The sequence below is a fragment of the Ambystoma mexicanum genome, chromosome 13 (assembly GCF_040938575.1).
Source record: "Ambystoma mexicanum isolate Mex_15411 chromosome 13, UKY_AmexF1_1, whole genome shotgun sequence".
Taxonomy (NCBI): Eukaryota; Metazoa; Chordata; class Amphibia; order Caudata; family Ambystomatidae; genus Ambystoma; species Ambystoma mexicanum.
Window position 1 is genome coordinate 810,810,289 of NC_090938.1, and position 14,318 is coordinate 810,824,606.

The 14,318-nt window shown below is 60.6% G+C and overlaps 1 protein-coding gene across 2 annotated transcripts in view; it reads left to right on the top strand.

The window, feature by feature from the left end:
• Positions 1–14,318, top strand: part of LOC138522045 (major histocompatibility complex class I-related gene protein-like) — a 1,849,186-nt gene that overhangs the window by 774,295 nt on the left and 1,060,573 nt on the right. The window contains exon 2 of one of the 2 annotated variants that reach the window (XM_069635270.1): positions 4,335–4,610. The exons of the other annotated variant lie outside the window; for it this stretch is intronic. Within the exon in view, the coding sequence (XP_069491371.1) occupies positions 4,335–4,610 (276 nt within the window). The remainder of the gene's footprint in view (positions 1–4,334; positions 4,611–14,318) is intronic. 2 annotated transcript variants of the gene reach the window in all.

The window sequence follows — 14,318 nt, forward strand, 5'->3', positions numbered from 1 at the left end:
TTGGGCGCAAGTCCTGAGGTTAGGCCCCCCAGGCCCGTGCCGCCTTCTTGGTCCCACGGTGGTGTGGGCCCCGTGCGGTACCCTGTTCTCTCTCCTCCTTCTTCTCTCCCTTTTTCTTGGGTAGGAGGATTTCGGGAATGCGTAAGCAGGGTACTTGTTTGGGGCTCCGTACGGAGTTCCAAACAGATTTGTTTTTTTTTATTTCTTTATTTACATTTTACCAAATAAGAAAACAAGAAACAATGAAACATCATTGCATGTGATGAACAACAATATAAACAACATGAGTTGCATTGAGTAAAGGCCGCTTCCAACAATGGCTTTCTGTACTATGTAGACAGTCATGCCTCCAAAACGTCCAGGGTTGCTGGGGCAGAAGGAAAGCATAGGGGCCTCTAACTCAGAGGGACTGGGAGCCGGGAATCGCTGCCCCGCCCCCTGGAATCCCGAGGCTGGGCATCTGTGCTGCTTTCCTGTGATCCTCTGCACACAGCGCTGCTGGGGGCAGAAGGAAGGAACAGGGGCCTCATAACTTGTTAATGGTGTTGGCACTGTGCCAGCAGGTGAATGGGGCAACATGTCCCTAACTGTGAATGGGGTTGGCACTGTGCCAGCAGGTGAATGGGGCAACATGTCCCTAACTGTGAATGGTGTTGGCACTGTGCCAGCGGGTGAATGGGGCAACATGTCCCTAACTGTGAAGGGTGTTGGCACTGTGCCAGCAGGTGAATGGGGCAACATGTCCCTAATTGTGAATGGGGTTGGCACTGTGCCAGCGGGTGAATGGGGCAACATGTCCCTAATTGTGAATGGTGTTGGCACTGTGCCAGCGGGTGAATGGGGCAACATGTCCCTAATTGTGAATGGTGTTGGCACTGTGCCAGCGGGTGAATGGGGCAACATGTCCCTAATTGTGAATGGGGTTGGCACTGTGCCAGCGGGTAAATGGGGCAACATGTCCCTAATTGTGAAGGGTGTTGGCACTGTGCCAGCGGGTGATGTTGCAGTTCTGCCGCAGAGTGAGTGAGGGGTGTCACTTGTATTGGGGTGTCTTTTATGCTGGAACCTGTGTAAGTGCAATGGTAATGAATTGGAGGCAACGTTCTATGAGGCTTCTGCCAAATAGAAAAGGTTTGTAATAAACCAAACATAATTAAAAACAAATAAATAGGGGCCCCTTAACTCGGAGCAGGACGATTTGCCGCGACCGCTTCGGCGCAGGAGACATTTGGGCGCGCCCAGTTCGGCGCTGGGACGTTTCGCCCCAGGGATCTTTTGGCGCACTGTCACAATTATTTTTTTAAATAGGAGCGAGTGGAACACATTATAGTGTAAATTGCCCCTTTGCTCTTTAGAAGCATCTAATGGCGCTTTCCTTCAGGCTCCGCATCAATTACTTTCAATGCAGCAAAGTATATTTTATTAAAAAATTGTTTAATGGGCTTGAAGCATCTGAACTATCCCACTTGTGAACCAGTAAGTAACCTGCATTGGCAATGTCCACTGTCGGAGTCTGAGACCTGCCCAAAGTGCCTAGATGCGATTCAGTTGACTGCTGGGCTCTAGAAGTCTTTTAATACTAGTGCTTGCGTTCGGTGTTTTCTTTGCTCGTGTGAATATGTGTGAACCCTTCTGAGACCCTCGCGCCATCAGAACATACATGGGATTTACCCTCCACCACGCAATCACACCCTGCACATACTAAGGCACGTCGAGTGGCTGCGGATTAAACACACAGTACATGCAGCTTGTGGTTGCGGCTGAATCCTAAAACCACGCAATAAAATCAGTGCCAGCTGTTCGAAGGGGAGGGACCATTCCCGGGAAGTGTGGCATGTGACCCCCCCCAGTCCTCCCCCAGTGCTTGAAAATGAGCAGACACGCGTGTGCCAATTTCGTGTAATTCCGAATGTAAAGGGTGAATGTTTTGTTTGACCACTGATGTGATGCAGTAGTTTCTATTCTTCGCTGACGAGCAAATAATTCAAGGTACCCACCGATTCTCGCTGGCTGTACCTCCCCACAACTAAATCTCACCTGCCCACGTCAGTGGTTCACTCCACGGCGTCCAAGCCATGCTTCAGTTCTGATCAAGCAGCAGCAAAACTGTCCTTAAATAGAGCTGTTGAATTAACCATAACCACTGGCATTTCAGTGTGCAGCTTGGAATGCCAGTATGTGCATCCTGTCCATGACATTATAAAAGGGATGAGCCTATGCTTTATGGGGGCAAGGGGGTGCAAGTCGAACAACTAGTCTGAGAAGCACAGGGGACCCCTACATATTTCGATCTTAGTGGGCCTCTTCGGTTGGTGGGTTTTACCGTGTTTGTTCCGGACGCAAAATGCTCCATCATTTACTTAAGTGTCCCCGACCTGTCATCAGCCCCAGGTTTCATTTTAGATATTGGCCTTGCTGGTCCAGGCAGGGTTGAGGGTACAAGACTTTGTCATTTACATTAAACCCAAGAAAATCATGAATTCCAAGCAGGCAGCGCCCCCAGCGCGAGGGCCGGGATTGGGCACCTTGCCAGGTGGCCCACGGACTGGGAAACTGCAGTCATGGTGGCTTTCCATTATTCTGCATTGCAAGCGAGATAGGTCAGTGGGTTGAGTGGAAGCCTGAAGCCGCTGAACAGATTTGGACCCATCCTGCAGGCCATAGATTTGAACTTGCAAGGCTCGTTTAGCATTTCATCCTGCCCAAGTTTGTAAAAGGAGTACCATTGCGATGGATAACAGTCCTAGCTATTTCGTAGGATCTAGTGACTTCGTCACCCACTGGTGCGTCTGGCAAAGCACCCCGCTGCTGATTGGCAGCACCTCCTGCATCCATGGGTGAGTGAAGCTCTGAAAGTGCACCCCATCCTGTGCTTCTCCATCTCCAGGGGGCAGCCTGTATAACACTTCCCTGTCTGTCTCTTCTCTTCCAATGCCCGCGCCCCACACAGCTTTGCTAGCAAAAGTAATGAGAATAGTCATTACCAATATTTGTGTTCCGATATAGCTCCCCGTGGCTCGTTCCTCCGGCTCCTAAGCACTACAATAATAGAGGTTACTGCCCAATGGAATGGTACCCAATGCGGCCCAGGGGCGTTGCTAGGGGGGGGGGGCTAAGCCGGCTAAAGCCCCTGATCTTTTGGTTGTAGCCCCGGATAGAATCTCAGGAGCTACAGCTAAAAGACTAGCTAGCCACCAGTCCCAACAGTTCCGACATCAGGTTATCCCCGGGTCTTTTCCAGACCTAGCAACTCCCCTGCCAATGCACCTGGCTTCTGCCCATCACAGAAGGTAGAACTCCATATGGATGGGTGAAGGCACCGCTCTTGGCTGTCTGCATGACACCAAAGACCCGAGAGCACAGACGACTTGCGCACTAACTGCGGTGGGGGCGGGGGGGGTCGGGGGTAGTAGTTCCTAGGTGGTGCACGGCTAGAGTACTGGAATAGCAGATGTGCGTTCATTGAGAGGTTTATAAATCGGCACTGAAAAGGCGCCAAGAAGCCCTTACTGTGCATCAGTGCGCCTTGTTAACACAAGCAACCTGCAGCCATGCCAGGGGCGCCCTGAGACTTGCGGGATAGTGCATGTGCAGTGGGTAACCCTGCGGCACTGGAAGGGCGGGTGGGCACTGGCAGAGTGCGGCTTCCTTTGGCGTGACAGGCGGGGAGCTCGGCTCCTGGTCCCGCTGCCATGCCCCCTTGCCATCAAATCTTTAGTAGCCCGCTTTCCAGGCACAGCATGTTGTGATGGGCAATAAGCGGAGCGACACGTGCAGGCGCTGCACCTGTCAAAGAAAGTGCTGCATTTGCAAAGAATCCTGCTTTAAATTTGGCCTGTGGGAGTTTAGACGTGGCTGCAAAGTCAGCCGCGCCCAAAGGCACCTGCGCCAAAATGGGCGGCGGCGGCAGAAAGGCTTCTGCGCCAAGAGGGGGCACCGCTCCTAACTGCAGGAGGGGCTGGCAGCCGGGCATCACTGCCCCCTACCCTGGAATCCCGAGGCTGGGCCTGTGTGCTGCTTTCCTCTTGTGATCCTCTGCACCCAGGGACGATGAGACGGAAAGAAAGGACAGGGGCTCCCCTAACTCCAGGAGGGGCTGGCAGCCGGGCATCACTGCCCCTCCTCCTGGGCATGTGGGCTGTAGAGTGGTCTATAAAGTGTGCTGGGGGCGGGGGGGGGCTTGCCCTCTGAGTGCCTGGCTGCTGTGGGAGGGGCGCGGGACCCCCGGACTCTGGTCCCGGGGGGGGGGGTTCGTCTCTCACTGGAGTCACTGCGCTCCTCTCTCTATTGGGGTCACGCCCCTCACTCATGCTCTCTCTTCCCCCCCCCCCCAGGTCTGCACACGGTCCAGCTGATGTACGGCTGCGAGCTCCGGGGGGACGGCTCCATCGGGGGGTTTGAGCAATACGCCTATGACGGGGAGGACCTCCTGAGCTTCGATAAGGACCGGATGAGGTTCATCGCCACCGCGACCCCGGCCCAGGTCTCCGTGGACCGATGGAACTCGGAGAAGAGCATCGCTCAGAGACGGAAGGCCTACCTGTACGGGGAGTGCATCCAGTCGCTGCGGAAATACCTGCAATATGGGGAGGAGACCCTGCTCAGGAGAGGTGAGGAGCCCTGCATGGGGGAGGGGAGGAGACCCAGCTCAGGAGAGGTGAGGAGCCCTGCATGGGGGAGGGGAGGAGAGCCTGCTCAGGAGAGGTGAGGAGCTCTGCATGGGGGAAGGGAGCCTGCTCAGGAGAGGTGAGGAGCCCTGCATGGGGGAGGGGAGGAGAGCCTGCTCAGGAGAGGTGAGGAGCCCTGCATGGGGGAGGGGAGGAGAGCCTGCTCAGGAGAGGTGAGGAGCTCTGCATGGGAGAAGGGCGCCTGCTCAGGAGAGGTGAGGAGCCCTGCATGGGGGAGGGGAGCCTGCTCAGGAGAGGTGAGGAGCCCTGCATGGGGGAGGGGAGGAGACCCAGCTCAGGAGAGGTGAGGAGCCCTGCATGGGGGGGAGCCTGCTCAGGAGAGGTGAGGAGCCCTGCATGGGGGGAGGGGAGCCTGCTCAGGAGAGGTGAGGAGCCCTGCATGGGGGAGGGGAGCCTGCTCAGGAGAGGTGAGGAGCCCTGCATGGGGGAGGGGAGGAGACCCAGCTCAGGAGAGGTGAGGAGCCCTGCGGTGGGGAGACCCTGCTCAGGAGAGGTGAGGAGCCCTGCATGGGGGGAGGGGAGCCTGCTCAGGAGAGGTGAGGAGCCCTGCATGGGGGGAGGAGACCCTGCTCAGGAGAGGTGAGGAGCCCTGCGGGGGGAGACCCTGCTCAGGAGAGGTGAGGAGCCCTGCATGGGGGGAGGGCAGGAGAGCCTGCTCAGGAGAGGTGAGGAGCTCTGCATGGGGGAGGGGAGGAGACCCTGCTCAGGAGAGGTGAGGAGCTCTGCATGGGGGGAGAGGAGGACAGCCTGCTCAGGAGAGGTAAGGAGCCCTGCAGGGGGGATGAGAGCCAGCTCAGGAGACGTGAGGAGCCCTGCATGGGGGGAACCTGCTCAGGAGAGGTGAGGAGCCCTGCATGGGGGGAGGGGAGGAGACCCTGCTCAGGAGAGGTGAGGAGCCCTGCATGGGGGGAGGGGAGGAGAGCCCACTCAGGAGAGGTGAGGAGCCCTGCATGGGGGAGGAGAGCCTGCTCAGGAGAGGTGAGGAGCCCTGCATGGGGGAGGGGAGCCTGCTCAGGAGAGGTGAGGAGCCATGCATGGGGGAGGGGAGCCTGCTCAGGAGAGGTGAGGAGCCCTGCATGGGGGAGGGGAGCCTGCTCAGGAGAGGTGAGGAGCCCTGCATGGGGGAGGGGAGGAGACCCAGCTCAGGAGAGGTGAGGAGCCCTGCATGGGGCAGGGGAGGAGAGCCTGCTCAGGAGAGGCGAGGAGCTCTGCATGGGGGAAGGGAGCCTGCTCAGGAGAGGTGAGGAGCCCTGCATGGGGGAGGGGAGGAGAGCCTGCTCAGGAGAGGTGAGGAGCCCTGTTGGGGGAGGGGAGGAGAGCCTGCTCAGGAGAGGTGAGGAGCTCTGCATGGGGGAAGGGAGCCTGCTCAGGAGAGGTGAGGAGCCCTGCATGGGGTGGAGACCCTGCTCAGGAGAGGTGAGGAGCCCTGCATGGGGTGGAGACCCTGCTCAGGAGAGGTGAGGAGCCCTGCATGGGGGGAGGGGAGGAGAGCCTGCCCAGGAGAGGTGAGGAGCCCAGCATGGGGGTAGGGGAGGAGAGTCTGCTCAGGAGAGGTGAGGAGCCCTGCATGGGGGGAGGAGAGCCTACTCAGGAGAGGTGAGGAGCCCTGCAGGGGGAGAAGAGCCTGCTCAGGAGTGGTGAGGAGCACTGCATGGGGGTGGGGGGAAACCCTGCTCAGGAGAGGTGAGGAGCCCTGAATGGGGGAGACCCTGCTCAGGAGAGGTGAGGAGCCCAGCATGGGGGAGAACCTGCTCAGGAGAGGTGAGGAGCCCTGCATGGGGGGAGGGGAGGAGACCCTGCTCAGGAGAGGTGAGGAGCCCTGAATGGGGGGACCCTGCTCAGGAGAGGCGAGGAGCCCTGCATGGGGTGGAGACCCTTCTCAGGAGAGGTGAGGAGCCCTGCATGCAGAGATGGGGGAGGAGAGCCCGCTCAGGAAAGATGAGGAGCTCTGCATGGGGGGGGGAGGGTTGCATGGGGGAGGGGAGCCTGCTCAGGAGAGGCAAGCAGCACTGCTTGGGGGGGCAGTGACCCTGCTCAGGAGAAGTGAGGAGCCCTGCATGGGGGGAGGGCAGGAGAGCCTGCTCAGGAGAGGTGAGGAGCCCTGCATGGGGGAGGGGAGGAGACCCTGCTCAGGAGAGGTGAGGAGCCCTGCATGGGGAAGGAGACCCTGCTCAGGAGAGGGGAGGAGCCCTGCATGGGGGAGGGGAGGAGAGCCTGCTCAGGAGAGGTGAGGAGCCCTGCATGGGGAAGGAGACCCTGCTCAGGAGACGGGAGGAGCCCTGCATGTGTCGATACCCTGTTCGGGAGAGGTGAGGAGCCCTGCATGGGGAAGGAGACCCTGCTCAGGAGAGGTGAGGATCCCTGCATGGGGGGAGGAGACCATGCTCAGGAGAGGTGAGGACCCCTGCATGGGTGGGAGACCCTGCACAGGAGAGGTGAGGAGCCCTGCATGGGGGAAGGAGAGCCTGCTCAGGGGAGGAGCCCTGCATGGGGGGAGGGGAGGAGACCCTGCTCAGGAGAGGTGAGGAGCCCAGCATGGGGGAGAACCTGCTCAGGAGAGGTGAGGAGCCCTGCATGCGGAGATGGGGGAGGAGAGCCCGCTCAGGAAAGATGAGGAGCTCTGCATGGGGGGGAGGGTTGCATGGGGGAGGAGAGCCTGCTCAGGAGAGGTAAGCAGCACTGCTTGGGGGGCAGTGACCCTGCTCAGGAGAGCTGAGGAGCCCTGCATGGGGGGAGGGCAGGAGAGCCTGCTCAGGAGAGGTGAGGAGCCCTGCATGGGGGAGGGGAGGAGACCCTGCTCAGGAGAGGTGAGGAGCCCTGCATGGGGAAGGAGACCCTGCTCAGGAGAGGGGAGGAGCCCTGCATGGGGGAGGGGAGGAGAGCCTGCTCAGGAGAGGTGAGGAGCCCTGCATCGGGAAGGAGACCCTGCTCAGGAGAGGCGAGGAGCCCTGCATGTGTCCGATACCCTGTTCGGGAGAGGTGAGGAGCCCTGCATGGGGAAGGAGACCCTGCTCAGGAGAGGGGAGGAGCCCTGCATGAGGGGAGGAGACCCTGCTCAGGAGAGGGGAGGAGCCCTGCATGGGGGGAGGGGAGGAGACCCTGCTCAGGAGAGGGGAGGAGACCCTGCTCAGGAGAGGTGAGGAGCCCTGCATGGGGAAGGAGACCCTGCTCAGGAGAGGGGAGGAGCCCTGCATGGGGGAGGGGAGGAGAGCCTGCTCAGGAGAGGTGAGGAGCCCTGCATGGGGAAGGAGACCCTGCTCAGGAGAGGTGCGGAGCCCTGCATGTGTCCGATACCCTGTTCGGGAGAGGTGAAGAGCCCTGCATGAGGGGGGGGCTGCTCAGGAGAGGTGAGGAGCCCTGCATGGGGAAGGAGAGCCTGCTCAGGAGAGGTGTGAGCCCTGTATGGGGGCAGAGCCTGCTCAGGAGAGGTGAGGAGCCCTGCATGGGGGGAGGGGAGGAGTCCCTGCTCAGAGGGGAGGAGCCCTACATGGGTGGGAGACCCTGCTCAGGAGAGGTGAGGAGCCCTGCATGGGGGAGGGGAGCCTGCTCAGGAGAGGTGAGGAGCCCTGCATGGGGGGAGGGAGGAGACCCTGCTCAGGAGAGGGGAGGAGCCCTGCATGGGGGAGGGGAGGAGAGTCTTCTCAGGAGAGGTGAGGAGCCCTGCATGGGGGAGGTGAGGAGAGCCTGCTCAGTAGAGGTGAGGAGTCCTGCATGGGGGAGGAGACCCTGCTCAGGAGAGGTGAGGAGCCCTGCATGGGAGAGGGGAGGAGAACCTGCTCAGGAGAGGTGAGGAGCGCTGCATGGGGGAGGGGAGGAGAACCTGCTCAGGAGAGGTGAGGAGCCCTGCATGGGGGAGGGGAGGAGAACCTTCTCAGGAGAGGTGAGGAGCCGTGCGTGCGGGGAGGAGAGCCTGCTCAGGAGAGGTGAGGAGCCCAGCATGGGGGGAGGGAGGAGAGCCTGCTCAGGAGAGGAGCCCTGCATGGGGGAGGGAGGAGAGCCTGCTCAGGAGAGGTGAGGAGCCCTGCATGGGGGAGGGGTGGAGAGCCTGCTCAGGAGAGGTGAGGAGCCCTGCATGGGGGAGGGGAGGAGACCCTGCTCAGGAGAGGTGAGGAGCCCTGCATGGGGGAGGGGAGGAGACCCTGCTCAGGAGAGCTGAGGAGCCCTGCATGGGGGAGGGGAGCCTGCTCAGGAGAGGTGAGGAGCCCTGCATGGGGGACGAGCCTGCTCAGAAGAGGTGAGGAGCCCTGCATGGGGGGAGGGGAGGAGAGCCTGCTCAGGAGAGGTGAGGAGCCCTGCATGGGGGGAGGGGAGGAGATCCTGCCCAGGAGAGGTGAAGAGCCCTGCATGGGTGGGAGAGCCTGCTCAGGAGAGGTGAGAAGCCCTGCATGGGGGAGGGGAGCATGCTCAGGAGAGGGGAGGAGCCCTGCATGGGGGGAGGGGAGGAGAGCCTGCTCAGGAGAGGTGAGGAGCCCTGCATGGGGGGAGGGGAGGAGAGCCTGCCCAGGAGAGGTGAGGAGCCCTGCATGGGGGGAGGGGAGGAGATCCTGCCCAGGAGAGGTGAGGAGCCCTGCATGGGTGGGAGAACCTGCTCAGGAGAGGTGAGGAGCCCTGCATGGGGGGAGGGGAGGAGAGCCTGCTCAGGAGAGGTGAGGAGCCCTGCATGGGGGAAGGGGAGGAGAGCCTGCCCAGGAGAGGTGAGGAGCCCTGCATGGGGTGGAGACCCTGCTCAGGAGAGGGGAGGAGCCCTGCATGGGGGGAGGGGAGGAGAGCCTGCTCAGGAGAGGTGAGGAGCCCTGCATGGGGGGAGGGGAGGAGAGCCTGCCCAGGAGAGGTGAGGAGCCCTGCATGGGGGTAGGGGAGGAGAGCCTGCTCAGGAGAGGTGAGGAGCCCTGCATGGGGGGGAGGAGAGCCTGCTCAGGAGAGGTGAGAAGCCCTGCAGGGGGAGAAGAGCCTGCTCAGGAGTGGTGAGGAGCACTGCATGGGGGTGGGGGGGAACCCTGCTCAGGAGAGGTGAGGAGCCCTGAATGGGGGGACCCTGCTCAGGAGAGGTGAGGAGCCCAGCATGGGGGAGAACCTGCTCAGAAGAGGTGAGGAGCCCTGCATGGGGGAGGAGACCCTGCTCAGGAGAGGTGAGGATCCCTGCATGGGGGGAGGAGACCATGCTCAGGAGAGGTGAGGACCCCTGCATGGGTGGGAGACCCTGCACAGGAGAGGTGAGGAGCCCTGCATGGGGGGAGGAGAGCCTGCTCAGGGGAGGAGCCCTGCATGGGGGGAGGGGAGGAGACCCTGCTCAGGAGAGGTGAGGAGCCCAGCATGGGGGAGAACCTGCTCAGGAGAGGTGAGGAGCCCTGCATGCGGAGATGGGGGAGGAGAGCCCGCTCAGGAAAGATGAGGAGCTCTGCATGGGGGGGAGGGTTGCATGGGGGAGGAGAGCCTTCTCAGGAGAGGTAAGCAGTACTGCTTGGGGGCAGTGACCCTGCTCAGGAGAGCTGAGAAGCCCTGCATGGGGGGAGGGCAGGAGAGCCTGCTCAGGAGAGGTGAGGAGCCCTGCATGGGGGAGGGGAGGAGACCCTGCTCAGGAGAGGTGAGGAGCCCTGCATGGGGAAGGAGACCCTGCTCAGGAGAGGGGAGGAGCCCTGCATGGGGGAGGGGAGGAGAGCCTGCTCAGGAGAGGTGAGGAGCCCTGCATGGGGAAGGAGACCCTGCTCAGGAGAGGTGAGGAGCCCTGCATGTGTCCGATACCCTGTTCGGGAGAGGTGAGGAGCCCTGCATGGGGAAGGAGACCCTGCTCAGGAGAGGGGAGGAGCCCTGCATGAGGGGAGGAGATCCTGCTCAGGAGAGGGGAGGAGCCCTGCATGGGGGGAGGGGAGGAGACCCTGCTCAGGAGAGGGGAGGAGCCCTGCATGGGGGAGGGGAGGAGAGCCTGCTCAGGAGAGGTGAGGAGCCCTGCATGGGGAAGGAGACCCTGCTCAGGAGAGGTGCGGAGCATGAGGGGGGGGGCTGCTCAGGAGAGGTGTGAGCCCTGTATGGGGGCAGAGCCTGCTCAGGAGAGGTGAGGAGCCCTGCTGGGGGGGGGGGCGGGGTGAGAGCCAGCTCAGGAGACGTGAGGAGCCCTGCATGGGGGGAGCCTGCTCAGGAGAGGTGAGGAGCCCTGCATGGGGGGAGGGGAGGAGACCCTGCTCAGGAGAGGGGAGGAGCCCTGCATGGGTGGGAGACCCTGCTCAGGAGAGGTGAGGAGCCCTGCATGGGGGAGGGGAGCCTGCTCAGGAGAGGTGAGGAGCCCTGCATGGGGGGAGGGAGGAGACCCTGCTCAGGAGAGGGGAGGAGCCCTGCATGGGGGAGGGGAGGAGAGCCTGCTCAGGAGAGGTGAGGAGCCCTGCATGGGGGAGGGGAGGAGAGCCTGCTCAGGAGAGGTGAGGAGTCCTGCATGGGGGAGGAGACCCTGCTCAGGAGAGGTGAGGAGCCCTGCATGGGAGAGGGGAGGAGAACCTGCTCAGGAGAGGTGAGGAGCGCTGCATGGGGGAGGGGAGGAGAACCTGCTCAGGAGAGGTGAGGAGCCCTGTATGGGGGAGGGGAGGAGAACCTTCTCAGGAGAGAGAGGTGAGGAGCCGTGCGTGCGGGGAGGAGAGCCTGCTCAGGAGTGGTGAGGAGCCCAGCATGGGGGGAGGGAGGAGAGCCTGCTCAGGAGAGGTGAGGAGCCCTGCATGGGGGAGGGAGGAGAGCCTGCTCAGGAGAGGTGAGGAGCCCTGCATGGGGGAGGGGTGGAGAGCCTGCTCAGGAGAGGTGAGGAGCCCTGCATGGGGGAGGGGAGGAGACCCTGCTCAGGAGAGGTGAGGAGCCCTGCATGGGGGAGGGGAGGAGACCCTGCTCAGGAGAGCTGAGGAGCCCTGCATGGGGAAGGAGACCCTGCTCAGGAGAGGTGCGGAGCATGAGGGGGGGGGGCTGCTCAGGAGAGGTGTGAGCCCTGTATGGGGGCAGAGCCTGCTCAGGAGAGGTGAGGAGCCCTGCTGGGGGGGGGCGGGGTGAGAGCCAGCTCAGGAGACGTGAGGAGCCCTGCATGGGGGGAGCCTGCTCAGGAGAGGTGAGGAGCCCTGCATGGGGGGAGGGGAGGAGACCCTGCTCAGGAGAGATGAGGAGCCCTGCATGGGTGGGAGACCCTGCTCAGGAGAGGTGAGGAGCCCTGCATGGGGGAGGGGAGCCTGCTCAGGAGAGGTGAGGAGCCCTGCATGGGGGGAGGGAGGAGACCCTGCTCAGGAGAGGGGAGGAGCCCGGCATGGGGGAGGGGAGGAGAGCCTGCTCAGGAGAGGTGAGGAGCCCTGCATGGGGGAGGGGAGGAGAGCCTGCTCAGGAGAGGTGAGGAGCCCTGCATGGGGGAGGGGAGGAGAGCCTGCTCAGGAGAGGTGAGGAGTCCTGCATGGGGGAGGAGACCCTGCTCAGGAGAGGTGAGGAGCCCTGCATGGGAGAGGGGAGGAGAACCTGCTCAGGAGAGGTGAGGAGCGCTGCATGGGAGAGGGGAGGAGAACCTGCTCAGGAGAGGTGAGGAGCCCTGCATGGGAGAGGGGAGGAGAACCTGCTCAGGAGAGGTGAGGAGCCCTGCATGGGGGAGAGGAGCCTGCTCAGGAGAGGTGAGGAGCCCTGCATGGGGGAGGAGCCTGCTCAGGAGAGGTGAGGAGCCCTGCATGGGGGATGAGAGCCAGCTCAGGAGAGGTGAGGAGCCCTGCATGGGGGAGGGGAAGAGAACCTTCTCAGGAGAGGTGCGGAGCCGTGCGTGCGGGGAGGAGAGCCTGCTCAGGGGAGGGAGGAGAGCCTGCTCAGGAGAGGTGAGGAGCCCTGCATGGGGGAGGGAGGAGAGCCTGCTCAGGAGAGGTGAGGAACCCTGCATGGGGGAGGGGTGGAGAGCCTGCTCAGGAGAGGTGAGGAGCCCTGCATGGGGGAGGGGAGGAGACCCTGCTCAGGAGAGGTGAGGAGCCCTGCATGGGGGAGGGGAGGAGACCCTGCTCAGGAGAGCTGAGGAGCCCTGCATGGGGGGAGGGGAGCCTGCTGAGGTGAGGAGCCCTGCATGGGGAGGAGCCTGCTCAGGAGAGGTGAGGAGCCCTGCATGGGTGAGGGGAGGAGAGCCTGCTCAGGAGAGGTGAGGAGCCCTGCATGGGTGGGAGACCCTGCTCAGGAGAGGTGAGGAGGCCTGCATGGTTGGGAGACCCTGCTCAGGAGAGGTGAGGAGCCCTGCATGGGGGGGAGGAGAGCCTGCTCAGGAGAGGTGAGGAGCCCTGCATAGGGGAGGGGAGCCTGCTCAGGAGAGGTGAGGAGCCCTGCTTGGGGGGAGGGCAGGAGAGCCTGCTCAGGAGAGGTGAGGAGCCCTGCATGGGTGGGAGACCCTGCTCAGGAGAGGTAGGGAGCCCTGCATGGGTGGAAGACCCTGCTCAGGAGAGGTGAGGAGCCCTGCATAGGGGAGGGGAGCCTGCTCAGGAGAGGTGAGGAGCCCTGTATGGGGGCAGAGCCTGCTCAGAGACGTGAGGAGCCCTGTGGGGGGGGGTGAGAGCCAGCTCAGGAGACGTGAGGAACCCTGCATGGGGGGAGCCTGCTCAGGAGAGGTGAGGAGCGCTGCATGGGTTGAGCCTGCTCAGGAGAGGTGAGGATGTAACGGTTTATTGAGAAGCCACCCTCAACATGTGGAATTCCATCCCTCCCCACTTAAGTGGTTATGCATCTAACTGTTTAGCAGATTCTTTTCTTTAGCCCCATCTCACACACATATCATGCCCCTGGGATTTCTCTCTCCTGAGCTAACAATGAGCCAAGAACCAGGCCCCTGTACGGGAAATATATTGGTATTTATTTAAATTAAAAGTAATAGAAATTAGCACAAAAATGTCCAAAACCACTTTATCCGTAGCATAACACAATCAAATTATCCCAGCATAAATAAATCACAAAAGTGAGTAAAAAAGAACACAGACAAAATGCTTCCCTTTCTGTAAATTTCGCTTCATTAAATAATTACACTGATCAATAACGAAGGCACTTATGTAATGTCGTGTCATTTTAATTTTCCTGCAGGCTTAAAAGTCTAGCAGTAGGATTTCAAGATTGGTAAAAAATACATATGGCAATAATATTTTCGCCCACATTTCTGGTTTAAAATAAACACCGGATGATTTATCCCTTTGTTTTTCAGCCCCCCGCCCCCTTGGGAAGTCAGACAGAAACATTGGAATGCTTTGGGTGAATTTTGGGTTTCAGACCCCTCTTACTGAAAGGCCTGTGTCAGGGAAACTGGATAAAAAGGTTGGACTGATTTAAGAATAAAGACACTCCTCTTCCTTAAAGAAGTCGGGGTCAGCTGGACAACAAGGATTACCCAATTAAATTATAGGCTATAGTTTTCAGCGCACACTGGGAATTGAGCTTTGTAATTTAAAATTTTAACAAAATTCACCCCGTAGTGTTCTGCCAAATGGGGAATTAATTAAATTAATATTTTTGGTTACATACACTAAGGATCTACACAGTTTTACCCCCCCACTCCCCCACCCACTATAAAGGGAAATGATTCAAGGCAAGCAGATTACCCTCACCTTTTGGTTTTCTAGGGCTTAGTTCTACTTGCATAGCAAACCTCTGTTTAATGTT